Source organism: Lacerta agilis, chromosome 1 (genome assembly GCF_009819535.1).
Source record: "Lacerta agilis isolate rLacAgi1 chromosome 1, rLacAgi1.pri, whole genome shotgun sequence".
Classification (NCBI taxonomy): domain Eukaryota; kingdom Metazoa; phylum Chordata; class Lepidosauria; order Squamata; family Lacertidae; genus Lacerta; species Lacerta agilis.
In genome coordinates this window covers 7904335-7925025 of record NC_046312.1, presented here as the reverse complement: position 1 = coordinate 7925025, position 20691 = coordinate 7904335, and the positions used below count along the sequence as shown (strand labels likewise).

Genomic DNA, 20691 nt, shown 5'->3' with positions numbered 1-20691 from the left:
TCGAAACAGCTCGTACTGTCAGAGATTAAGATTCTCATGCTCTACTGACTGAGCTGTTTAGACAGGAGAATTCCCAGCCTTACCTGGAAATGCTGGGGTTTGTACCTGGGACCTTCTGCCTGCAAAACAGATTCTCAACCAGCTATAGCTCCCAGACTATTCTAAAGGGTCTCTCAGCCCTCTGGAACAAATTTTGGGAGGAGGTTGCTCCTGTGAAATCTCCCATTCCAATCTCTGAGAGAAGATTCCTTCCTTTCTTATTTTGATTTCCAGCCTCCCTAGCCTAATTTCCTTTCTTTGGCTGCATTCCTGACGGCGCGGGCTTCCACCTTCTGAGACAGTGACTAATTCCCTTCCTTCATTTATATCCCTTCCTTCATTTATATTGGCACCTTCGGGGCATTATGAACTGTGCTCTCATTGCCCTGGAGTCTTTCCCCAGCGTTGCATAAGTGAATCTGCCCGAGTGTGTCCCTCTGTGGCTTATTCTCACACAATTGTACTATGTTAAGTGTATGCGTGTGGTTTTTCTATCTCGGTAGTCTTTTTATACTTGTGCAGCACACTTTGGGATTGATAATAGCTCCTGCATCAAGGTGCGCCCATCACCAAGAACCCCTCCGCAGCCCTCCTTGCTGCACTGCTGACCCCAAATCTTTGCACCCCCCCTCCAAATGCTGCAAATGCAATTGCATGTTCCAAACTAAGCTGAGTCAGGCATCCCAGCATACACATCTATATACTGTATCTATATTTATATAAAATTGTATACAGTCAAACCTTGGTTCTCAAACGGCGCTGTTTTCGAACGTTTCGGCTCCCATACGCCAAAAAACCAGAAGTAAATGTTCTGGTTTCCAAACGTTTTTCGGAACCCGGAACGTCCGACGCGGCTTCTGCTTCAGTGCAAGAAGCTCTTGCAACCAATCGGAAGCCGTGCCCCGGTTGTGAAAACGTTTCAGAAGTCGGAACGGTCTTCTGGAACGGGTTATGTTCGAAGGCCGAGGTTTGACTGTACCACTCTATACCCACAGGTCTCAGTGCAGTTCACAAGATAAAATCGCAACATAAAAGCACAGAATGCACAACAACAACAACAACAACAACAACAACAACAATCCAATAATCCTCCCAACACATTTTAAAAGGGCATTGGATGTCAATCAGTCAAAGGCCTGGTTAAAGAGGAATGTTTCTGCCTAGCACCTTAAAGGTGTATAATGAAGGTGCCAGGCAAACCTCCCTGGGGAGACCATCCCACAAACAGGGAGCCACTGCAGAAAAGACCTGTTCTCTTGTTGCCACTGTCCGGATCTCTCATGGAAGAGGCACATGAAGAAGGAGGGCCTTAGTAGATTATCTCAGGTGCCCGGATAGTGGGGAAGCTCCCACACACACCTGAGGGCCGCATTCATTTCTTGGCAGCTCCCCAAGGGCCGCTGCTAGTGGTGTGAAGAACCAGAGGTGCAAGCGAGTGGAGCAACAAATGCCAGTTTTCCAGCAAGCTGGTTTCTACGCATACCCCTCTCTGCCCTCCATCTTGAGGGAGGGACATTGGCAGAATTCGAGCCAGGCAAAAATACTCTTGGTGCAAAGTGGTGTCATTGAGTGGTATGGCCTGGAGAGAATTTGAGAGCCTCATTTGGCTCCCAAACCCGAGGTTCCCCACGACTGACCGAGCACACTTAAAATAAAATACCTGAGCTGTGGAATTGCATGCTTTGTCTGCAATAATTGTGCTCACGTTACTAACCTGCGATCTCCAAATTCCGTTAGCATCGGTAATAGCAGTTCTTTGTTCATCCTCATGCCCCACACAATCCTTTCCCTCCTCTTTGGCGGGGTGGTGGTGATTCTATGCATGGTAGCGATTCGGCTTACATTGGTGTGCAAAGGGGAGGTGTGGACAGCTGTATTCTCTGGCCACTGCGCTAAGCTGAGCATTCTAAAAATAGGAGCCCCAAGTGGCAACAAATTTAGTATCTAGGCCAAAAACTCTTGCCGACTGCTTCGTATTTTAATTGCCTCCTCACAACCTGCAGTGGCCCAAATTGTTGCAATGTTGCAGCTAATTGCGTACGTGCCAAATTGCTCCTCGCGCTCGCTCGTGTGTTTAGGTGGCCTCATCCACTACAGCGGGTAGCCACTTAAAACCTTATCATTCATGAATTTGCCTTAACCTCTTTTAGGGTTGCCAACTTGAATAAAATATTGCGGGGGGTGGGGCGGGTCAGGTAAGCCCTGTTTGACATAATCAATCACAAGATGCAGAGCACCCCCCTCCCAATTTGACAATGTCCATCAACTTTTTTTGGGTGGGGGGAGAAGACCTAACGCATGGCAGCGTTGCAGACTGACTGTGGGTGGTCCCCTTGGTGACTGACCCACCTGAGACTCTGGGCCTCAGCTCTGCTTCTCTTTTCGTTTCTTGACCTCGTGACTTCTCACAACCTATTATTATTATTATTATTATTATTATTATTATTATTATTATTATTACCCCACCCATCTGACGAGGTTGCTCCAGTCACTCTGGGCGGCTCCTAGCATATATAAAAACATAAACCAGGCTCCCTTCAGGTGCCTTCTAAAGGTTATACAGTTACTCATTTCCTTGATCTCTGATGGGGAGGGCGTTTCACAGGGAGGGTGCTACCACCGAGAAGGCCCTCTGCCTGGTTCCCTGTAGCTTCACTTCTCGCAGTGAGGAAGCCGCCAGAAGGCCCTTGGAGGTGGACCTCTGTGACTGGGCTGAATGATGGGGGTGGAGATGCTCCTTCAGGTTATACAGGGCCCAGCAATCCCATTGTAGTCCAGCGCCTATTCTGCAGGTGAGACAGGGCTGTAGCTCAGTGGTAGAACATCTGCTTGGTTTTTCCAGTCTGGACTAGAAGTGTCCCCTGTCTGGAAATGTCCTGGAGCGTTCCTGGCAGTCAGTGTGGACAGTACTGAGCTTGATGCACTAATGACCTGGCTTGGTATACAGCAGCATATGAAGCTGTCTTATATTGAGGACCACTGGTCCTTCTGACTCAGTATTGCCTACACTGGTTGGCAGCAGCTCTCCAGGATTTTCATAGAATCGTAGCGTTCCTTTCCTACTCAAATGCAGAAATGAAGAAAATGTTCCTTTCCTACTCAAATGCAGATTTTGCTATTTGATTTGTAGCTGCCTGTATCCATGGAGCTTAATCAAATCAACCCCCTTTCACATCATTATTACAAGATCATTCATTGTTGGTGTTTTGGACTTGGACTGAGGCTACTGCTGTTCAGCCTCTGTAATCAGTAGCCTTGGCCAAGCTAGTTTTTCTCAGACTCGGTTCTTACCTGTGAAATGGGCACAAGAGTGGCCTAACTGTGTAAGCCTGTGTTGCAGTCAAAGCAACAAAGTTTCTCATGGCACTCGAAAGGCTGACAAATTTATCAAGGCGTGAGCTTCCTTGCATCTGACTCTAGTGCGCAAAAGCTACAGTTGCAACGAATGTCATAGTTGGGTCTTCAAGGTGTCACGTGACTTCTTGCTCTTTCTGCCTCAGAAAGTGGTTGTGAGTATTCAGAAAGTGGTTGTGAGTATCTGTGGTGAAATATAATCCCTGATAGAGAGGCAATGCACAGTAAGACACCAAACATTAAAAACTTCCCTATGCAGGGCTGCCTTCAGATGTCTTCTAAAAATTAAATAGTTGTTTATTTCCTTGACATCTACTGGGAGGGTGCCACCACCGAGAAGGCCCTCTGCCTGGTTCCCTGTAACCTCACAGTGAGGGAACCGCCATTAGGCCCTCAGAACTGGGCTCCTTCAGGTATGCAGGGTCAAAGCCATTTAGGGCTTATCATCATCCTCATTCTCCTCATTCTCATTATGGAACAAGACATCCCTATTTTCATTGGATAAATGTTAGAGAGTATGCATTTCATTGGATGCTAAGGCTAGACGCCCACTCTTTTCCATTCTGAAAATAGGAGAGGTGCAAAGAGTTTCTCTCTCTGAACAAATTTGGCATTGGCTCTACTAGGATCCTTTCCCCATTAAATAAATATAATAATAAAAGGAATGGCATATCTGCATCATCTTGTGGTTGGTTCTGTCTCTTTTCCTGTGGATGTGGCAGCCATTTTGTGTCCTTCTGCACCCCACAGCAGCCTTTTTGTGACAGGCACCCATGACACTTCCTCAAAACTCCAAAGGTGTCCATTGGTCCATAAATGTTGGTGACACCTGTCCAGGTGAGGGGCTGAAGGTGAAACTAGGACTGGCGCAAGAAAAGTCTGCCTTAGAGCTGTGGAGTGGTGCCTTTTAGAGAATAAAAGAGTTACCATTAACCCACGGCAGCCTCTGGCCTCCATTAAATATCATTTATGGCAGAATACGGCAAGGAAATTTCTCTGCTCTCCTTTTTAAAAACGTTTACGGCTTCACATTTTAATAAAATTAGTTTTTAATCTGTGATATTTTAATGTATCTTAATATTTGTTGGAAGCTGCCCAGAGTGACTGGGGAGACCCAGCCAGATGGGTGGGGTACAAATAATAAATTATTATTATTATTATTATTATTATTATTATTATTATTATTATTATTATTATAAAAGGTAAGAGAGGAGCACTTTGGAGGATGGGATTGGGAGCAAGCTGGCCAGGTCTCCTCTCTTATCCCAGTCCCCCAAAAGATTGGACTTCTGTGATAAAGAGAGTGAAAGAGAAAAGCACCAGAAAATGTGGTATAACACCTGCTTTGGCACAATGCTGTCTAACCTCCCCGAAAACATAGGAGAACAAATGTACATTAAATACCCAGCACTGTCTCATCGGGATGAATATACAGGTTGTCCAGAAGCTCCTCGAGTTGGCAGCAGGGTGGATTGAAATAAATAAAAAATCTGATTTAAATTTTAAAAAAAATCGGATTTTTTTTATTTAAATCAGATTTTTTTGATTTAAATCAGATTTTTTTTAAAAAAATTAAATCCACCCTGAGCCTTACTGACTAGTGATTTAAATCATCAAATCCACCCTGGTTGGCAGCCTGCTTGTTGTCAACTCAGAGGGAAGAGAGATGTGTTCAAGGCCCAGGTCTTCTAGCCGCTGATTCTCAGTGGTCTCAGTCCCATGGATTTCAATGAGACATACAGTATGTGCCAGGATTTCTAGCAGTGAAGGTTTGCATGCCACACACTGATTCAGCTAAGTTTTACTCAGAATAGACCTGTTGAAATTGGTGGACCTAAAACATAGTCTGCAATACCTAACCCCACTCACCTGGGAGTAAGCCCCACTGAATTCAGTGGGACTTACTTGTGAATAGAAGTGATTAGGCTTGCAGCCGTAAGTCACGTCCATGAATTTCAGTGGGTCTTCTGTGGGTAAAACCACCTGTTTTCCCTGACTCTCCCTATTTTTATTTATTTATTTATTTATTTGCTTATTTGCTTATTTGTACTGACGTGTTTACAGTATATAGGATCAAAGAATTGTATAGGTGGAAGGGAACCAGAGGGTCATCTAGTCCAACCCCCTGCAATGCAGGAATCTCTTTATTTTAATGATCATATTTTCTGTTTTTAGCTTGTTCTATGTTATCTGTAATAAATCTAAACAACAACAGCAACAACAACAACAACAACAACAATGTTTGCCCCAAGGAGATCTGAAGGTGGATTACTCTTAAGATTTAGTGTCAGGAGTATAACGTATTCCTGGACACAGCAGAGTTAACCGCAGACTTTTCTGGAAGCTTCTGGCTGTTGTGTAATTAACTGGACAGCACAACGCAGGAACCAGCAACTCCTTGGATAACTATATACAGTATTTATTGAAGCAACTAGTACCCATAAGTTACTATTTACAGACTATACAAATAAAAGAAACAAAACATAAAATCTTTCCTCTCTGTCTCTCTCTCTACACTGACCACTTTCTCCTTACTAACACTAACACTAACACTAACACTAACACTAACCACAAGCTCTCACACAGAGCTCACTCTTTAGGAACTCATTGACCAATCACAGGTCGTTGCTAAGGGTCTAGAGAGAGAGCAGATCTGGGCTTTCTGCCAACTGGTAATTGCTTGAAGATAGACAGCTGAATTTCTGCATGTAGGCAATTTGAAATCTCTAACAATTACTATATATATATATATATATATATATAATCATTCAAATATTGCCCTGAGCTTTTTAATCCTGTTTTCCTTTCTGCCCACAACAATTCTTGCAGACTACCTCAGGGTTTGAAGCAGCATTGAATTAAATGCATGTGTGCAAATCCTCGTAACGGACCCTGGAATCCTGGTTCGCAGCAAGTTTTATGAATATTGCCACCACAGCTTCACTGCTTCCCTCTTCAGCCGACTCTGTAATGCTTTAAGATTCCCACTCCTGAGGGGAAAGGAACTCGTTAAAGCCTCCATTTCAAAACAGGCAATCGTTCTCGTGTTATTACCGCGTCCATTTATTTTCTTTTATTTGCAGCAGCCTGTTAAAAATCTGCACTTTGCTCGTAGCAAAGGATGTGGCGCGGCTGTGGGAATCTATTTTGCTTCTCAGGCGTGATGGCAAGCTGTTGCCCCTGACCTATTTTAATAACAAACACTCCTGGAAATTACAGGCTCCGGTGAAAAGCTTTAGTGAATAACTGCCACGCTGTCCAAGACGCTCTGTGAAAGACCGATTGTTGTTTTGGTGCAGACGCTCTATATTTGAGGGTGCGTGGTAGACCGTGACCATGGCTATGCATGCTCTTGTGTTTTTAAGAGGAAATAGTAACACTTGCATTTCGATGCCCATGTAATGCAGATCCTGTGCCAAGAAAAGGCACATTCTGCAATGCGAATTCTACATGGGGTGGGCTGCCCTTGAGAATGGTTTGGACGCTTTGACCGGTGCTGAGTGAGCCGAGCGTAGCAGGAAGTTGGCATGTGTATAATAATAATAATAATAATAATAATAATAATAATAATAATAATAATTTTATTTATACCCTGCCCATCTGGCTGGGTTTCTCCAGCCACTCTGGGTGGCTTCCAACAAAATATTAAAATACAGTAGTGCGACCTGGAGGGAGGGGAGGCGAGGTGTTTGTAAAGAGGCTGAAAAGTTGTAAAAAACAACAACCCAAAACCCACCCCTCATGGCAGGGCCGGATTTAGGTTTGATGAGGTCTGATTTTCCGGGTCAATTTCGCCATTTCGGCGTAGTCCATCATCTTCATCAACCATTTGTCTCCAGTCAGGACTTTATCTTCTTTCCATCTCTGGGCCGGTAGCATCCACACTGCTGTCGTTGCGTACATAAATAATCGTTTCTGCTCCTTTGGTATCTCTGCACCTAAAATACCTAATGAAAAAGCCTCAGGTTTTTCCTGTGAAAATGCCTCTTGACCCTTCAAATAGAGGACTTCTCCAGAGGATACTGCCCTCTGTAAAACTGGACATATGGTCATCTTACACACAAACACACATACACCCCAGGAATGCTAGGAGTCATAGTTTGGCAAAAGGTGTCTACATTTTTTCCTCTTACAGATCCTTCTCCTCACTCCTAACAGAACTGAAATTGCTAGGATGCCCTTGGAGCTACGGAGTGGCTATTATAATAGCTGTTTGTAGTGTAGGTGCAACTTTTGTCCCTGCTGTTGCTCCGAGGAAAAGCTGTAAATCCGTCATCTTATGAAGGCAGACAGTTGCCGATAGGTGTTAAAAATCAAGGTGAAGCGGTTGATGGATTCTACCTCCAGCTCTGGCAAAACACCGAATTTACTTTCATTCCTGCTTGCAAATAAAACAGGGAGTCTCACCCACGCAACTTCTTTCGAGATAAGAACCTTCAGAGAGATAGCTGAATATCCCCGAGGCACACAGTGCCCTTGCTACTGACAGCGTTGTTATTATCCATATGACAAATATCTTATGCTATGCTATTTTTCTAAACCACTAGCTCCCTCCTCTCTGCTGCCACCGCCCCCAGCGCCTATCTATTCCCCATGCCTATTCAGAAGGTGTGTCGGTTCGGTTTCCTACAAAGCCCGAAGCCTTGTTATCGAGGCGATGAGCTGTTTTCTGAGTTTGCAGCTAGAGTGACTCGTGGCATCCTGGGAATCTAAACCCGTGCTTTCAAAACAGCAACCACAAGCTGTGACTGCAGTCTAGGGGCAGAGTGTCGCATCGGCACAACTGAGGCTTGCTGTCGCTGGCTCCGGGACAGCTTTCTTTGCAAAGCCACTTAGTTGTGCGTGTGCTTTCTTTGCTGGCAGTTCATGCTTCTAGCTCTCATGGAGGGGATCAGCAATTTGAGAACAGTTTCCGGGTGAGTTGCTGTGTTAATCTCTTGCAGGAAAAGGAACCTTGTGGTAGCTTAACTCTGATGCACAATGTGTTATCTTGAGCTCTTCAGCACGGACAGCATGTCCTTTGCCACAGAGCAATGCTCCCTGCCCTCTAAAGCAAAGGAGGAGCTTAAGCAGAGAACCTGTGTACATACAGTCATACAGTCACCTAAGGGACCGCCTCTCTTGGTATGTCCCGTGTAGGACCTTAAGGTCCTCAAATAATAATCTCTTGGAGGTCCCGAGCAACAAAGATGCTAGGTTGGCCTCAACTAGGGCCAGGGCCTTCTCAGTATTGGCCCCGACTTGGTGGAACAGTCTATTACAAGAGTCCAGGGCCCTGCGGGATTTGGCATCTTTCCGCAGGGCCTGCAAGACGGAGCTGTTCCACCTGGCCTTTGGGTTGGTTTCTGTGTGATACTTATGCTTCATTCTTTTATTGGTGGGTTATTTGAAAATTGAGACTGCAGTTTTAATATTGAATTTTTAAATTTGTATTTAAATCTGTTATTTTAAATTGATTGTGTTTATGTTTTTGCTGTGATTTTAATTAGTGTTAGCCGCCCTGAGCCCGGTTTTTGGCTGGGAAGGGCGGGGTATAAATAAAAATTTATTATTATTATTATTATACCTCAGGTTACGGCCACTTCAGGTTACGTGTTTTTGGGTTGCACAACGCGCTGAACCTGGAAGTACTAGAATGGTTTACTTCTGGGTTTTGGCGCTCGCGCATGCACAGAAGCGCCGAATTTGCGACCCGCGCGTGCACAGATGTGGCGCTGCGGGTTGCGAACGTGCCTCCCGAGCGTCCACTGTATATATTTTGGCAGTATCTACACACCTGGTTTGGCCCTTACATATGGGGAGCAGCTTAAAGGGTCGAAGAAACTTATGCAATCATTTGACTTTGAGGACTGACATCTCCTTCCCCTCCTGCCTGGCTGTCTGCTGAAGAAGAAAGCCTGCAGGCCCTCCGTGAGCCAGCTGTTTGTGTGGGGTGATTGCTGAATCACAGTCTGTAATCTCCGCTGGTAATCCTGGCGCCTTATTTTTGTCCTTGATTGGGATGGGCTCTGACTGTGCAGCCAGAAAATGCTGTTGTTGCTGCTGCTTCCAAGACAGGGTACTTCATTTGCAAAATAGTGAAACAGAGATCACTTAAAAATAGCGGTCTGCTTCATTGGAACGATTTATTTAGGCGTGTGGGGCGCTTTGTGTGAATGGCATTGGGCTGGTGTCATGGGCTGGTTGGACGCAGAGAGGTGGTGGGAGGAACCAGCTGGGAAACCCCCAAGGGAAGAAGGCTCAGAGCCCGTGGGGTGGTAGTTGGACAACAGTGAGTGGTCAGAGGGAGAAGACTGGGAAGAGGAGGTGTCAGAAGCTGAAGAGGTAACAGGGCTGAGTGAGCAGGAAGAGGCTGTGGCAGAGAGAAGTCCGGAATCAGAGGAAGAAGCTGAAGCAGGAGAGGAGGGTGGCCAAGAGATAGAGATGAGTTTGGCCGGTGAAGAGTTGTGGTGATTTCCCCTCCTGCTGCGATGAGCTCCCCTTCCCATCTGTCTCCCAGAACCAGGAGAGGCATGGAAAGGGTGGAGGGAGATGTTGGTGGCACCCAGTTCCCACTTGCTTGGGGGGGGACCCCGGAGAGGAGGGGACTTAGGCAGCTGTGGGGTTGCAAGGACTTTCAGCCTCAGCAACTGCTTCATGGGGGCAAGACCTGCCGCATGCATGCACCCCACTCTCCTTTCTTCAGGCTCGTCAGTTCAGAACAATTCCCAGATTTAAAATCTCAATGTGGTTATCATTTTCGCATGTCGGGGCCTGTTTGTACCCTGGCTGCTACGACAGAGAGCTCTCTGCTGAGGCAAGCATTTCAGGCAGGTGTATGAATAGTGCATACCTGCACTGGTTCCCCCCCCCCCCCCACTTCCAACCATTGAGCCAAGACTAAGAGCACCATCTACTGGGGTACAGCAGCATGTAAATTTGATTTCTTTCTTAAGCTCAATAAACTGCTTGCATTTTCTAACCCAGTACTGTATTCATCGGCCTGGTACCCTCCAGAGTTTTTGAACTCCTGGGAGCCCCAGCCATGGAAGATGGGACTTTGACTTTGGGGAGATTTGGTGCAGCTGGGGTAGGCAAGGGGGCTGAATGCGCAGTCTCCAGTAGCCAAAATACGCATGGCTCAGAAAGAAAGACTTGGTAGCCATGCAGGAGGTTAGTTGTCCACCATTGGTCTGTAGGCATGAGCTTTGTTCCTGTGCATCCTAGTTCTACCAACTCCTTATACAGCCCTGCCAATGTGCTGAGCAGGGTTATCAAAGGAGATCTTTCTGTCTTGAGTTTTCTAAAAAGCTCTGCCTTGTGGCAGTGATGCTGCCACAAAGAGAGAGAAAGAGTACTTGTAGTTCGACATGTGGGGGAACCAGGTTGTGGAGGCCACCATAGAGCGCGATGAACAAAGATTTAACCCTCAGACTCCCATGAGCTAAGTGGATGCCTTCTTGAGAACATCAGCTCTTTTCTGGTTAGTTGGTTTTGGCATGGCCTTCCCCTGTGTATATATACCAGCATGGAGATTATTGGAAATGATGGGCATGCTGACATGTTTCGTGGGAATTATCAGCATGCTGGTGGTGTGAGCCTCCTGATTCTTCCTGCTTTGCTCCTTCCCTGGTGCAAGTGGAAGAAACAAACCAAGAAGCCGCAATTGAGCTCGGTTGCCTGTTACCTGGGATCCTGCTTTGCTGCTCCCTAACAAGCCAGAAGGGACACGGGTGGCGCTGTGGGTTAAACCACAGAGCCTAGGGCTTGCTGATCAGAAGGTTGGCGGTTCGAATCCCCATGACGGGGTGAGCTCCCATTGCTCGGTCCCAGCTCCTGCCCACCTAGCAGTTCGAAAGCACGTCAAAGTGCAAGTAGATAAATAGGTACCACTCTGGCGGGAAGGTAAACGGCGTTTCCATGCGCTGCTCTGGTTCGCCAGAAGCGGCTTTGTCATGCTGGCCACACCCGGAAGCTGTACACCGGCTCCCTCGGCCAGTAACGCGAGATGAGTGCTGCAACCCCAGAGTCGGACACGACTGGACCTAATGGTCAGGGGTCCCTTTACCTAACAAGCCAGAATCGTTAGCTAGCCTTCAACCATGGTTTATTGTTAGCTTTTGAATCCTGGCATTTTAAGGCACGACAGATGAGAATCCTGGCTTGGCACATCACAGGAAATCAAGCTTTAAGTGAGGTTTCTCCCACTCGCACAAGGGGAGGAGTGATGGGGAAGCCATCATGCACCGTGGACCAGCATGCTGTTCAGTAAACCATGGTAAGACAGCAACTTTGGCTGGCCATGATGTTCAAACACATCCATTAACATGATGGTGAAGGGTTAGTCTTTACATATTTTTTTTGTATTGTAAAAAAAAGATGTTTTAAAATGTTCAAAAGTACTTTCCCAAAAAACCCAGAGTCCTTTCTGTTGGGGATAATTCAGACTGAAATTCCCAGGTGTCAGAAAAGTTTATTTATGTATGCTACAACTGCGGCCCGTGTTTTGTTAGCCCCAAAATGGAAAACGAGCGAGGTCTCAACCAAAGAAAAATGGCAACTTAAGTTGACAGAATATGCACAACTCGCAGACTTAACATATAGAATAAGCGAACAAGAAGAACATACATTTAAAGAAGATTGGAAAACGTTTATTGAATATATGGGAAATAATTGTGTCCAGCTGAAAACGCTGGCAGCGTTAAGATAAATTCAACAGTGCAAATAAGTTTTGATGGATGCAGTAATGGAAAACCGATTAGTATAGTTTTTGTAAAATATGCAGGGATTTATGATATGTAAAATGAACCACAGAAAGAGAAGAAGGGAAGTCACTGATATCTTAAGGATGTAAAAATGAGTATTTTAAATTGTAAAACAGAAAATTTAATAAAAATTATAAATACACACACACACACACGGTTATTCTTTACAGGGAGGATAGCAGGTTCCCCTCTCACACACACACTAAACCTTATTTCTGTGTTTGTTTTAGGAGGCATGGCGGCTTCTCACTTCTATGATTACAGTTCTTCCAAGACATCAGAAAGGGGCAATGGCTCCCTTTACACTTCCCTGATTTCTGATGACTTCTATGCATCTCAGGATTCCTCTTACTTCACCGGCAACCTGCCCAAAGCGGGCAGCCAGGTTACGACTTCAGACAGCACGGAAGGATTTCACACCCAGGACGGGACCGCGTTCGAGTCCCGTGGCCTGTTTAGCTCCGATTCGGGGATAGAGATGACCCCGGCAGAATCCAGCGACGTCACCAAAACCTTTGCTGATCCCATGGAGCAGATGAAGTCGGACGCTTATAAATACATGGACATCAGTCGATCGGAAGAGATCAAATGTCAAGAGAGGTGTGACACAGGCCTGGGAGATGTGGGGCCTCCGAGCTTGAGTAATAAATGCCTGGAGGATACTGCTGGACCTAAAGGGACAGTTTTTGAGAGAAAACCTGGGGCCAAAGAGCCAGGCTTATTTGAGGGGTCAACTTTTCCATCCGAGACGTTTGGGGACCAGCAACGCCACCCCACGGTAACAGCGCCCGTCAAGATTACGCTGACTGAGATAGAAACCTTAGAGGGGCCTGTTGCGAAGGAGAAAACCCCAGAAAAGCAAGAGGCAGGCCTCAAACCAAGCCACGAAGTGGTTCCCACGGTGACGGTGTCCGAGCCAGAAGATGATAGCCCAGGCTCTATTACACCACCTTCTTCAGGGACAGGTAAAGACTGCTTGTACTCGGCAGCATGGATATAAATGCATCTTTCTGTGGGGATTATTTGTTACGGTGTGAAGCATTTGTGGCCCGTGTGGCTCTGTGGTATAAAGGTGAAACTCGAAAAATTAGAATATCGTGGAAAGGTTCATTTCTTTCAGTAATTCAACTTAAAAGGTGAAACCTAATATATGAGATAGACTCATGACATGCAGAGTGAGATATGTCAAGCCTTTATTTGTTATAATTATGATGATTATGGCGTACAGCTGATGAGAACCCCAAATTAACAGTTTCAACTTTGGGGTTTTCATCAGCTGTACGCCATAATCATCACAATTATAACAAGCAAAGGCTTGACATACCTCGCTCTGCATGTCATGAGTCTATCTCATATATTAAACTCCAGTAGCTAATGAAAACAATTGCTTACATAAATGCACTTTTCCACGATATTCTAATTTTTTGAGTTTCACCTGTATAAATTAAGCACTGATCCCCATGTGGGAGTTTTTTCTGGGGCTGAAGTTTGCATGGAATTAAGACCATTTGCATCGCTGTCACAGATGCTTCTGAGTGGGCTGTGAGGACTCAGGCGTGAGAACTAAAGGGTCTTGAGAATGCCCCTCTGGCCTTCCCTTCGGGCTTTGGCGAGAGGTGGGCGATATCTGGTTTTCAACATCATGATATATCACCAGCTAAACACCACGATATATCACGGTGTCCGAAATAAGGAAGGAGCTACGCAGAGGCAAACAGTAGGGCTGGGCAATATCTGGTTTTCAGCCTTGTGATATATCACCAGCTGAACATCACGACCCATCACAGTGTCTGAAATAAGGATGGAGTTACGTGGAGGCATGGGCTGCCTTCCTGGTTTTCCCTGCATCGTGGTTTTGGCCGGCGCCCTGCTCTTGTGATTCGCTGCTTCCTGCGTGAGGTAAGGGAGAGCTGAGTCGGCAGGGTTTATGGGGGCTGCAGGAATCGAGAGAAGCCTTGGCTGGCTTCACGGTTTTCCCCACAGTGTGATTTTTGCATAACACACACACACACACACACACACCATGATTCATGATATATATTGCCAGATCAAAAATTATGAACCTGATATCACGATATATTAATATATCGTGCAGCCCTAGATTCGATGTAGCGTTCTCTTTGATGGAGGACACTAATTGGCAGTTGGCAGCATCAAGAAACTCAACCGGTGCATGGCTTGAATCACAGCCACCTTCTGGTACTCGGGACTGAAGCCTGCCTGGTTTGGCAGCATTGTTCAATTTCTTGTTAAAATTACAGTGGTACCCCGGGTTACAGTACGTAACCCGAAAAGGATGTAACCCGAACAATTCATTCTGCGCATGTGCAGACCGAAAAAACCGTGAAAAACGCTCTGTGCATGCACAAATTGCGCGCGCCGGGTTGTGCTTCCGGGTTAGCGGAGTTCGTAACCCGAAAAGTACGCAACCCGAAGCGTACCTAACCCAAGGTACGACTGTATATGCCGCCCTTCATCCAAAGATTTCAGGGCAGTTCACAACATTAAAAAACAGGATAAGAGCACAAAATAAATAGTTAAAACAAAACAGAGATTTTGGGGCAGAGAGATGCTTTTGTATCCCAATGGCCTGGTGTTCCTTTGGGACTACAACAGCCTCCCTGAGTGCTTGCTTCTACACACGCATTAATACCTGCGGAATTGTACATCGGCAAGCTGTAACAAAGGCAGGGTGAACGTCCAGTGCTCTCTCCTGTGTCAAGATTGCTCTGGACTTCTTACAGCTCCGAAGCAGGGAAGAATCAAACTCTGGTTGCATCCATACCATACCTTTATAGGCATTTTAACAGTTGTGGCTTACGAGTGCTGTAAAGATTCTTGGGAACTGTAATTTGTAAGGGGGCTGGGAACTGGGCTTGGGTTGTTGTTGATGTTGTTGTTACTTCAATATGTATTTTGTGGTTTTATATTCTGATTTTATCCTGTGATCCGCCCTGAGACCTGTGGGTATAGGGCAGCATATAAATTCTAACAGCAGCAGGAACAACAACAACAACAACAACAACAACAGTGTTGTTGTTGTTGTTACCATGACTTTTTTTCAGCTGGAACTCACCGCAACTGAGTTCTGGCACCTCTCAGGTGAGCGCCATTGCCATCATAAGAGAATCATAGTATCATAGAATCTTAGAGTTGGAAGAGACCACAAGGGCCATCCAGTCCAACCCCCTGCCAAGCAGGAAACACCACCAAAGCATTCCTGACAGATGGCTGTCAAGCCTTCGCTTAAAGACCTCCAAAGAAGGAGACTCCACCACACTCCTTGGCAGCAAATTCCACTGTCGGACAGCTCTCACTGTCAGGAAGTTCTTCCTAATGTTTAGGTGGAATCTTCTTTCTTGTAGTTTGAATCCATTGCCCCGTGTCCGCTTCTCCGGAGCAGCAGAAAACAACCTTCCTCCCTCCTCTATATGACATCCTTTGATATATTTGAACATGGCTATCATGTCACCCCTTAACCTTCTCTTCTCCAGGCTAAACATACCCAGCTCCCTAAGCCGTTCTTCATAAGGCATCGTTTCCAGGCCTTTGACCATTTTGGTTGCCCTCCTCTGGACACCTTCCAGCTTGTCAGTATCCTTCTTGAACTGTGGTGCCCAGAACTGGACACAGTATTCCAGGTGCGGTGTTCATATTGAGTTCCAGCACCTCTTTTTCTAGAAAATAACACTGATTATTATTAAATTTATATACTGCCCTATACCCACAGTAGCTCTGTGAGGGGGTTCTCCTAACAACTCCCAACATGCTCAACAAACTACAGTTCCCAGGATTATTTGGTGGGCGGAACCTTTAAATATATGGTACAGATGGGATCTGTATCACATGTCATTAGAGATGCATGAACATTAGCTGAAAAACTATTGGCATCCTTGGGTCGTTGTTTTTAAGTGCTTCCTTTGAGTACTTGCAAAAGCTCAAAGAGATTTTGCAAGCATGGGGGAAATGGTTGCTCGCCCTGTTAGCTGTTTTCAAAGTTGTTATCTTCAACTCTGCCTGTTCAAGCAGAGTTTGTCCATGGATTTGAGCAGGCACACCATGAAGGTCCAAAAATGGCTAGAATGAAGCAAACAGCCACCCCCATCACTGAAGACCCCTTGGGTCAAGAAGTGAGTTCACCTGCAGTGAAAACAAAATAAAAAATAAATTCCTTCCAGTAGCACCTTAGAGACCAACTAAGTTTGTTCTTGGTATGAGCTTTCATGTGCATGCACACTTCTTCAGATACACTGAAACAGAAGTCACCAGACCCTTATATATAGTGAGGGAGTGGGGAGGGGTATTACTCAGAAGGGTGGTGGGAATGGGTCATTGGCTGATAGGTGTGGAAAACCTGTTGACGACTGTTAACGACTGCAATTGGTCTTACAGGAAAAAGCAAGGGGTGAGATGGCTAAAAATAGCTTTGTCGTGTACTGTATAATGAGATAAGAATCCAATGTCTTTGTTCAGACCAGGTCTCTCCATGGTTTTAAGTTTGGTAATTAGTTGCAATTCAGCAACTTCTCTTTCCAGTCTATTTCTGAAATTCCTTTGTAGTAAGACAGCTACTTTGAGATCTTGTATAGAATGTCCTGGGAGACTGAAGTGTTCTCCTACTGGTTTCTCTGTCTTGTGATTCCTGATATCAGATTTATGTCCATTTATCCTTTGGTGTAGGGTTTGACCTGTTTGTCCAATATAGAGAGCTGAAGGGCACTGTTGGCATTTGATTGCATACTCACCTGCAGTGAGTTCACCACTGAAGGACTTTGCCGGGCGGGCGGGCGGGGGGCCTCCAGCAGCCTTAGGGGTGGAGGAAGAGGAGGTTTAGGGTTTGAGAAGAATCGAGGCAAAACGGCCTGCTTGTGGAGTGCTGTGCCCACCTCAGTTGTCTCACAGATTCAAGCACCCTTCTTTGAATGCTTCTCTCCCCATCTCTAAACGTAATGCATTTTTGAAGCCCTGCTTCCTACTTGCAATATTGTCGGAATGAACAGTCGTTCTTATCTACACACAAAACAAGCTGCTTTATCATTTGAGCGCAGCTGTGTTGGCTGGGCATGACAAGAGCTGTAGTCCAAAACATTTGGAAGGCACCAGATTGAGGAAATGCTCAAACTTCTCCAGCACAGATTTCTTCTCAATAATATTTATCAGGTGCTCTTTGCTTCCTGAAGGGACAAAATACGATTTTTGCTAACGTTTTCTCCTTCTCTTTCCCTCTTTTATTCTGTCTTGTTTTCTCCCCTCCCCTCCCACCACCCGGTTATCTCCTCTGAAACCCCAGAAGCTTCTGGCGCAGAGGCCCAAGGTAAGGGGAGCCTGTCTGAAGATGAGCTCATCAGTGCCATTAAAGAAGCAAAGGGCTTTTCCCACGAACACCCAGAAGGCCAGAGGTCCCCAGCTGTAGCGCCAGACAAGCAAGGTCCTAAAAAGAAGGTTCCGGAATTTGCAGCCGGCGGCCCTCCTGGAGACAACGAAGGGAGCAGCGCCGAGTCTGGCGACTCCGAGATAGAGCTGGTCTCAGAAGACCCGCTGGCCGCTGAGGAGGTTCTCCACTCCAATTACATGACCTTCAGTCACGCCGGGGGCCCACCTCCCTCCCCGGCTTCTCCTTCAATACAGTACAGCATCCTGAGAGAGGAGCGCGAGGCCGAACTGGACAGCGAGCTCATCATCGAGTCGTGCGACGCCTCGTCGGCCTCTGAGGAGAGCCCGAAGCGGGAGAACGACTCGCCCCTGATGAAGCCCGTCATTATGGACATCATCCAAGAGGAGAGCCACTCCAGGAACGAGAACAGGGCTTCAAATTACAACGTAAGCAACTTGAAGGAGAGCAGGATGAACAGGGAGAATCTCGCAGACTCTGCCGCCTACCTGAAGTGCTCCTTCACCTCGCCCAAAGCGAACCCTGACCCAACGCTTGCTTCGGCTGCTAGCGCCGAAGAGACAAAGGACAAAGTAGCAGAGAAGAAATCAGCCGAGGCGGCAGCAGCTGTTGCCGCAAACAAACCATCGTCCAAAGACCCGGCGGCAAGGAGTCCCTGGCCTTCCCCTCCGCTCCCGTTTCTAAATAAGCAGAAAGGTAATTTTATATGTCCGTTTGTTCATCCTCTAAATGAATGCACGTTGGCCAGAATATGAACCGGGCTGGTGGAAGCTAGCTTTGTTGGTACGCTCAGTGGCATAGCATGTTTTGCCAGTGTCCAGGGCTGTACAGAAAGGGTGGGTGAGAGGGGAACGGATGGAGTATGCACACACATTCAACTGCCTAATGGTGTCTGCATCACCCAGGAGATCGCAGCCACAGAGATGAGAAAAGAAGAGCTGTTCTATTGTCTGGAGAGGTCAATTCCTGGTTTGGGTGGAGAAGCCGTTTTCAATGGAGCCCAGCAATGGAAGTGTGCAGCCGTATTGAGGCAGCACAGGGTGCTAAAATGTTTTGCCCCTAACAATTTTGCACCTGGGGCAACTGCCCCTGTGCTCCCTGCCCCACGCTATGCTACTGAGTACACTGGCCCTCACTAGTGGGTTGTGGCCTGATCCAAGGTGGGTTGCAATAGGAGCATCACTACCATTCTGCTGTTGTATGATAAAAGATTAAGAAATCAGTTCCTGAAGGTATATTTGGGTTAAAAGTGTGTCATGGGTGTGACAGGTTGGAGCTACCCATGTAGCAGAAACAGGAGGAATTAGAAGTCTTGTCTTTCATTGTCTTACCTTCAAGGTAAGTACATTCATGTGTTGGGAGAAGTTCTTAAACAGAGTTGATTACAACTGAGATGAACTATGGGTGTTGTCTTCAATGTGGTCTGTATCCAAGCTCCTTTTGTCGTTGGTTTGGCCACTTGCCTTTGCAGCATAAAAACAATCCACTTAGCACGTGTTCTCAGATACTTTCAGACATCCCCATGCTTACCACAAATGGTGTTCCCTTTCGGAAAATTGCCTCTTAATATTATTAGCTAAATGCACAAACTGCCACGTTGCATAATCTGCTGCATTAACGGAAAGACAGCCCTGCGGGATCAGGCCATTGGCTCATCAAACCCAGCATCCTGTTCTCACAGTGGCCAACCAGGTGTCTGTTGAGAATCCACAAGCAGAACAAAAGTGCCATAGCTCTCTCCTGGCCTCTGATTCCTTCAGGCGACACTGGAGATCGTACATAACCATTGCAGTTGGTAGCCATTGATAGCCTGTTGCTCAACTCATGCACGGGAAGATTCAACCTTTCCTTGCTCAGGACAGTCCTCCCCAGCATGCATGTAGATGGGTGGTGAAAACTTCCTTCCCACATGGGCCAAAAGTGCACTTCTGTTGAATTTCTGCTGCGCATATCTTGTTTCTCTTGGCTTCTGTTTAAATCGAAAGCTATGAAATGTACCAAACCCACAAAGAAAATTGTTCAGAGTTGGCTGGTCCATGAACAGTGATTTTTTAATAATAATAATAATAATAACAGTAGCAGCTGCGATAGATTTCCCTGGAGGTTTTGTTCATTATTTCCTAATATACTCTGGGAGCTTTTCCTGTTATCGGCAGTACCATTTGTCAGCTTTTCTTGATACATAGCCAAAATGAAAACCATTATGTTTGCCCATAAAAAGAGAAAAATAGAGCTAAATTCGCTCCTGTTGTAAACTACTTCAAGCTTCGTTGGATAGTTTCAGCTTTGGCCAATTTACTAGTCAGGAGCACTGAGTAATACTTACCTAGCTATCTGCCCTATTCATCTCTTAAAATCCTACTGTTCCTCTATTGAACTCAAGACAGTACAGTTAGGAGTTCCCTCATTTTATCATGCCAGCCTAAGTTGTAAGATAGGATAGGCTGTAAGAGAGGGTGGCTGGCCCAAGGACACCTGGGAGAGTTTATGCCAAGTTTGGGACTTGGACATGTTAGGAACCGTAGTTCTGGTAAGGGAGAGTGGTTTTATGGAACAGAGAATCTTCAGAACTCTCACTAAACTACAGTTCCCAGAATTCTTTGGGGGCCAAGGCAGCCATGGCAGAGTGGTTCAAAACCAAGGCAGTTTGAACTTTTCTCCAAACAATATGAATGACATTTTATGTGGCCTCCACAGTATAGGCCGAAAGGGTATCAGCATAATGGTAGTGAATACAGTGGTGTCAGTTTGTGGCATTATCTATATGGGCATTCTTGAGTCAGGTTAACAATTAATTATTTTCAAAAAATATCTTGACGGGCGAGGGTGAAGCCAGAGGTAAACCCTGGTGAGACAAGAGGCATATCTTTCCTTCTCCTTCCCTCTCTCTCTGTGTGTATTTGTGTCTTGTTTTGCATCTTCAAAGTTTAATCTGAATTTAATAATGGCTTGCTCAAGTCTTGGGAACAGGGTTGCCAACTCTCAGATATTTAATCAGCCTGTTTACTATCGAGTGTTCTGTTATTCAGCAAATAGATGCATTAAAATGCCCAGCAGTTGGCACTCCTGTTCTTGAGGCCTAAGCAAGCCATCTCAAATCCAGATTTTTGCAAGTGCAAAACAGAATGTGAGCTATGACACCGCTGATGTCCTCATTTGGGA

The 20691-nt window shown here is 45.9% G+C and overlaps 1 protein-coding gene across 1 annotated transcript in view; it reads left to right on the top strand.

Moving 5' to 3' along the window:
* Nucleotides 1–19312, top strand: part of LOC117060475 (reticulon-1-like) — a 62266-nt gene extending 42954 nt beyond the window's left edge. The window contains exons 2-4 of the mRNA XM_033172718.1: nt 12368–13102; nt 17428–18225; nt 19290–19312. Of these exons, the coding sequence (XP_033028609.1) occupies nt 12368–13102; nt 17428–18225; nt 19290–19312 (1556 nt within the window). The remainder of the gene's footprint in view (nt 1–12367; nt 13103–17427; nt 18226–19289) is intronic.
* Nucleotides 19313–20691: the final 1379 nt, after the last annotated feature.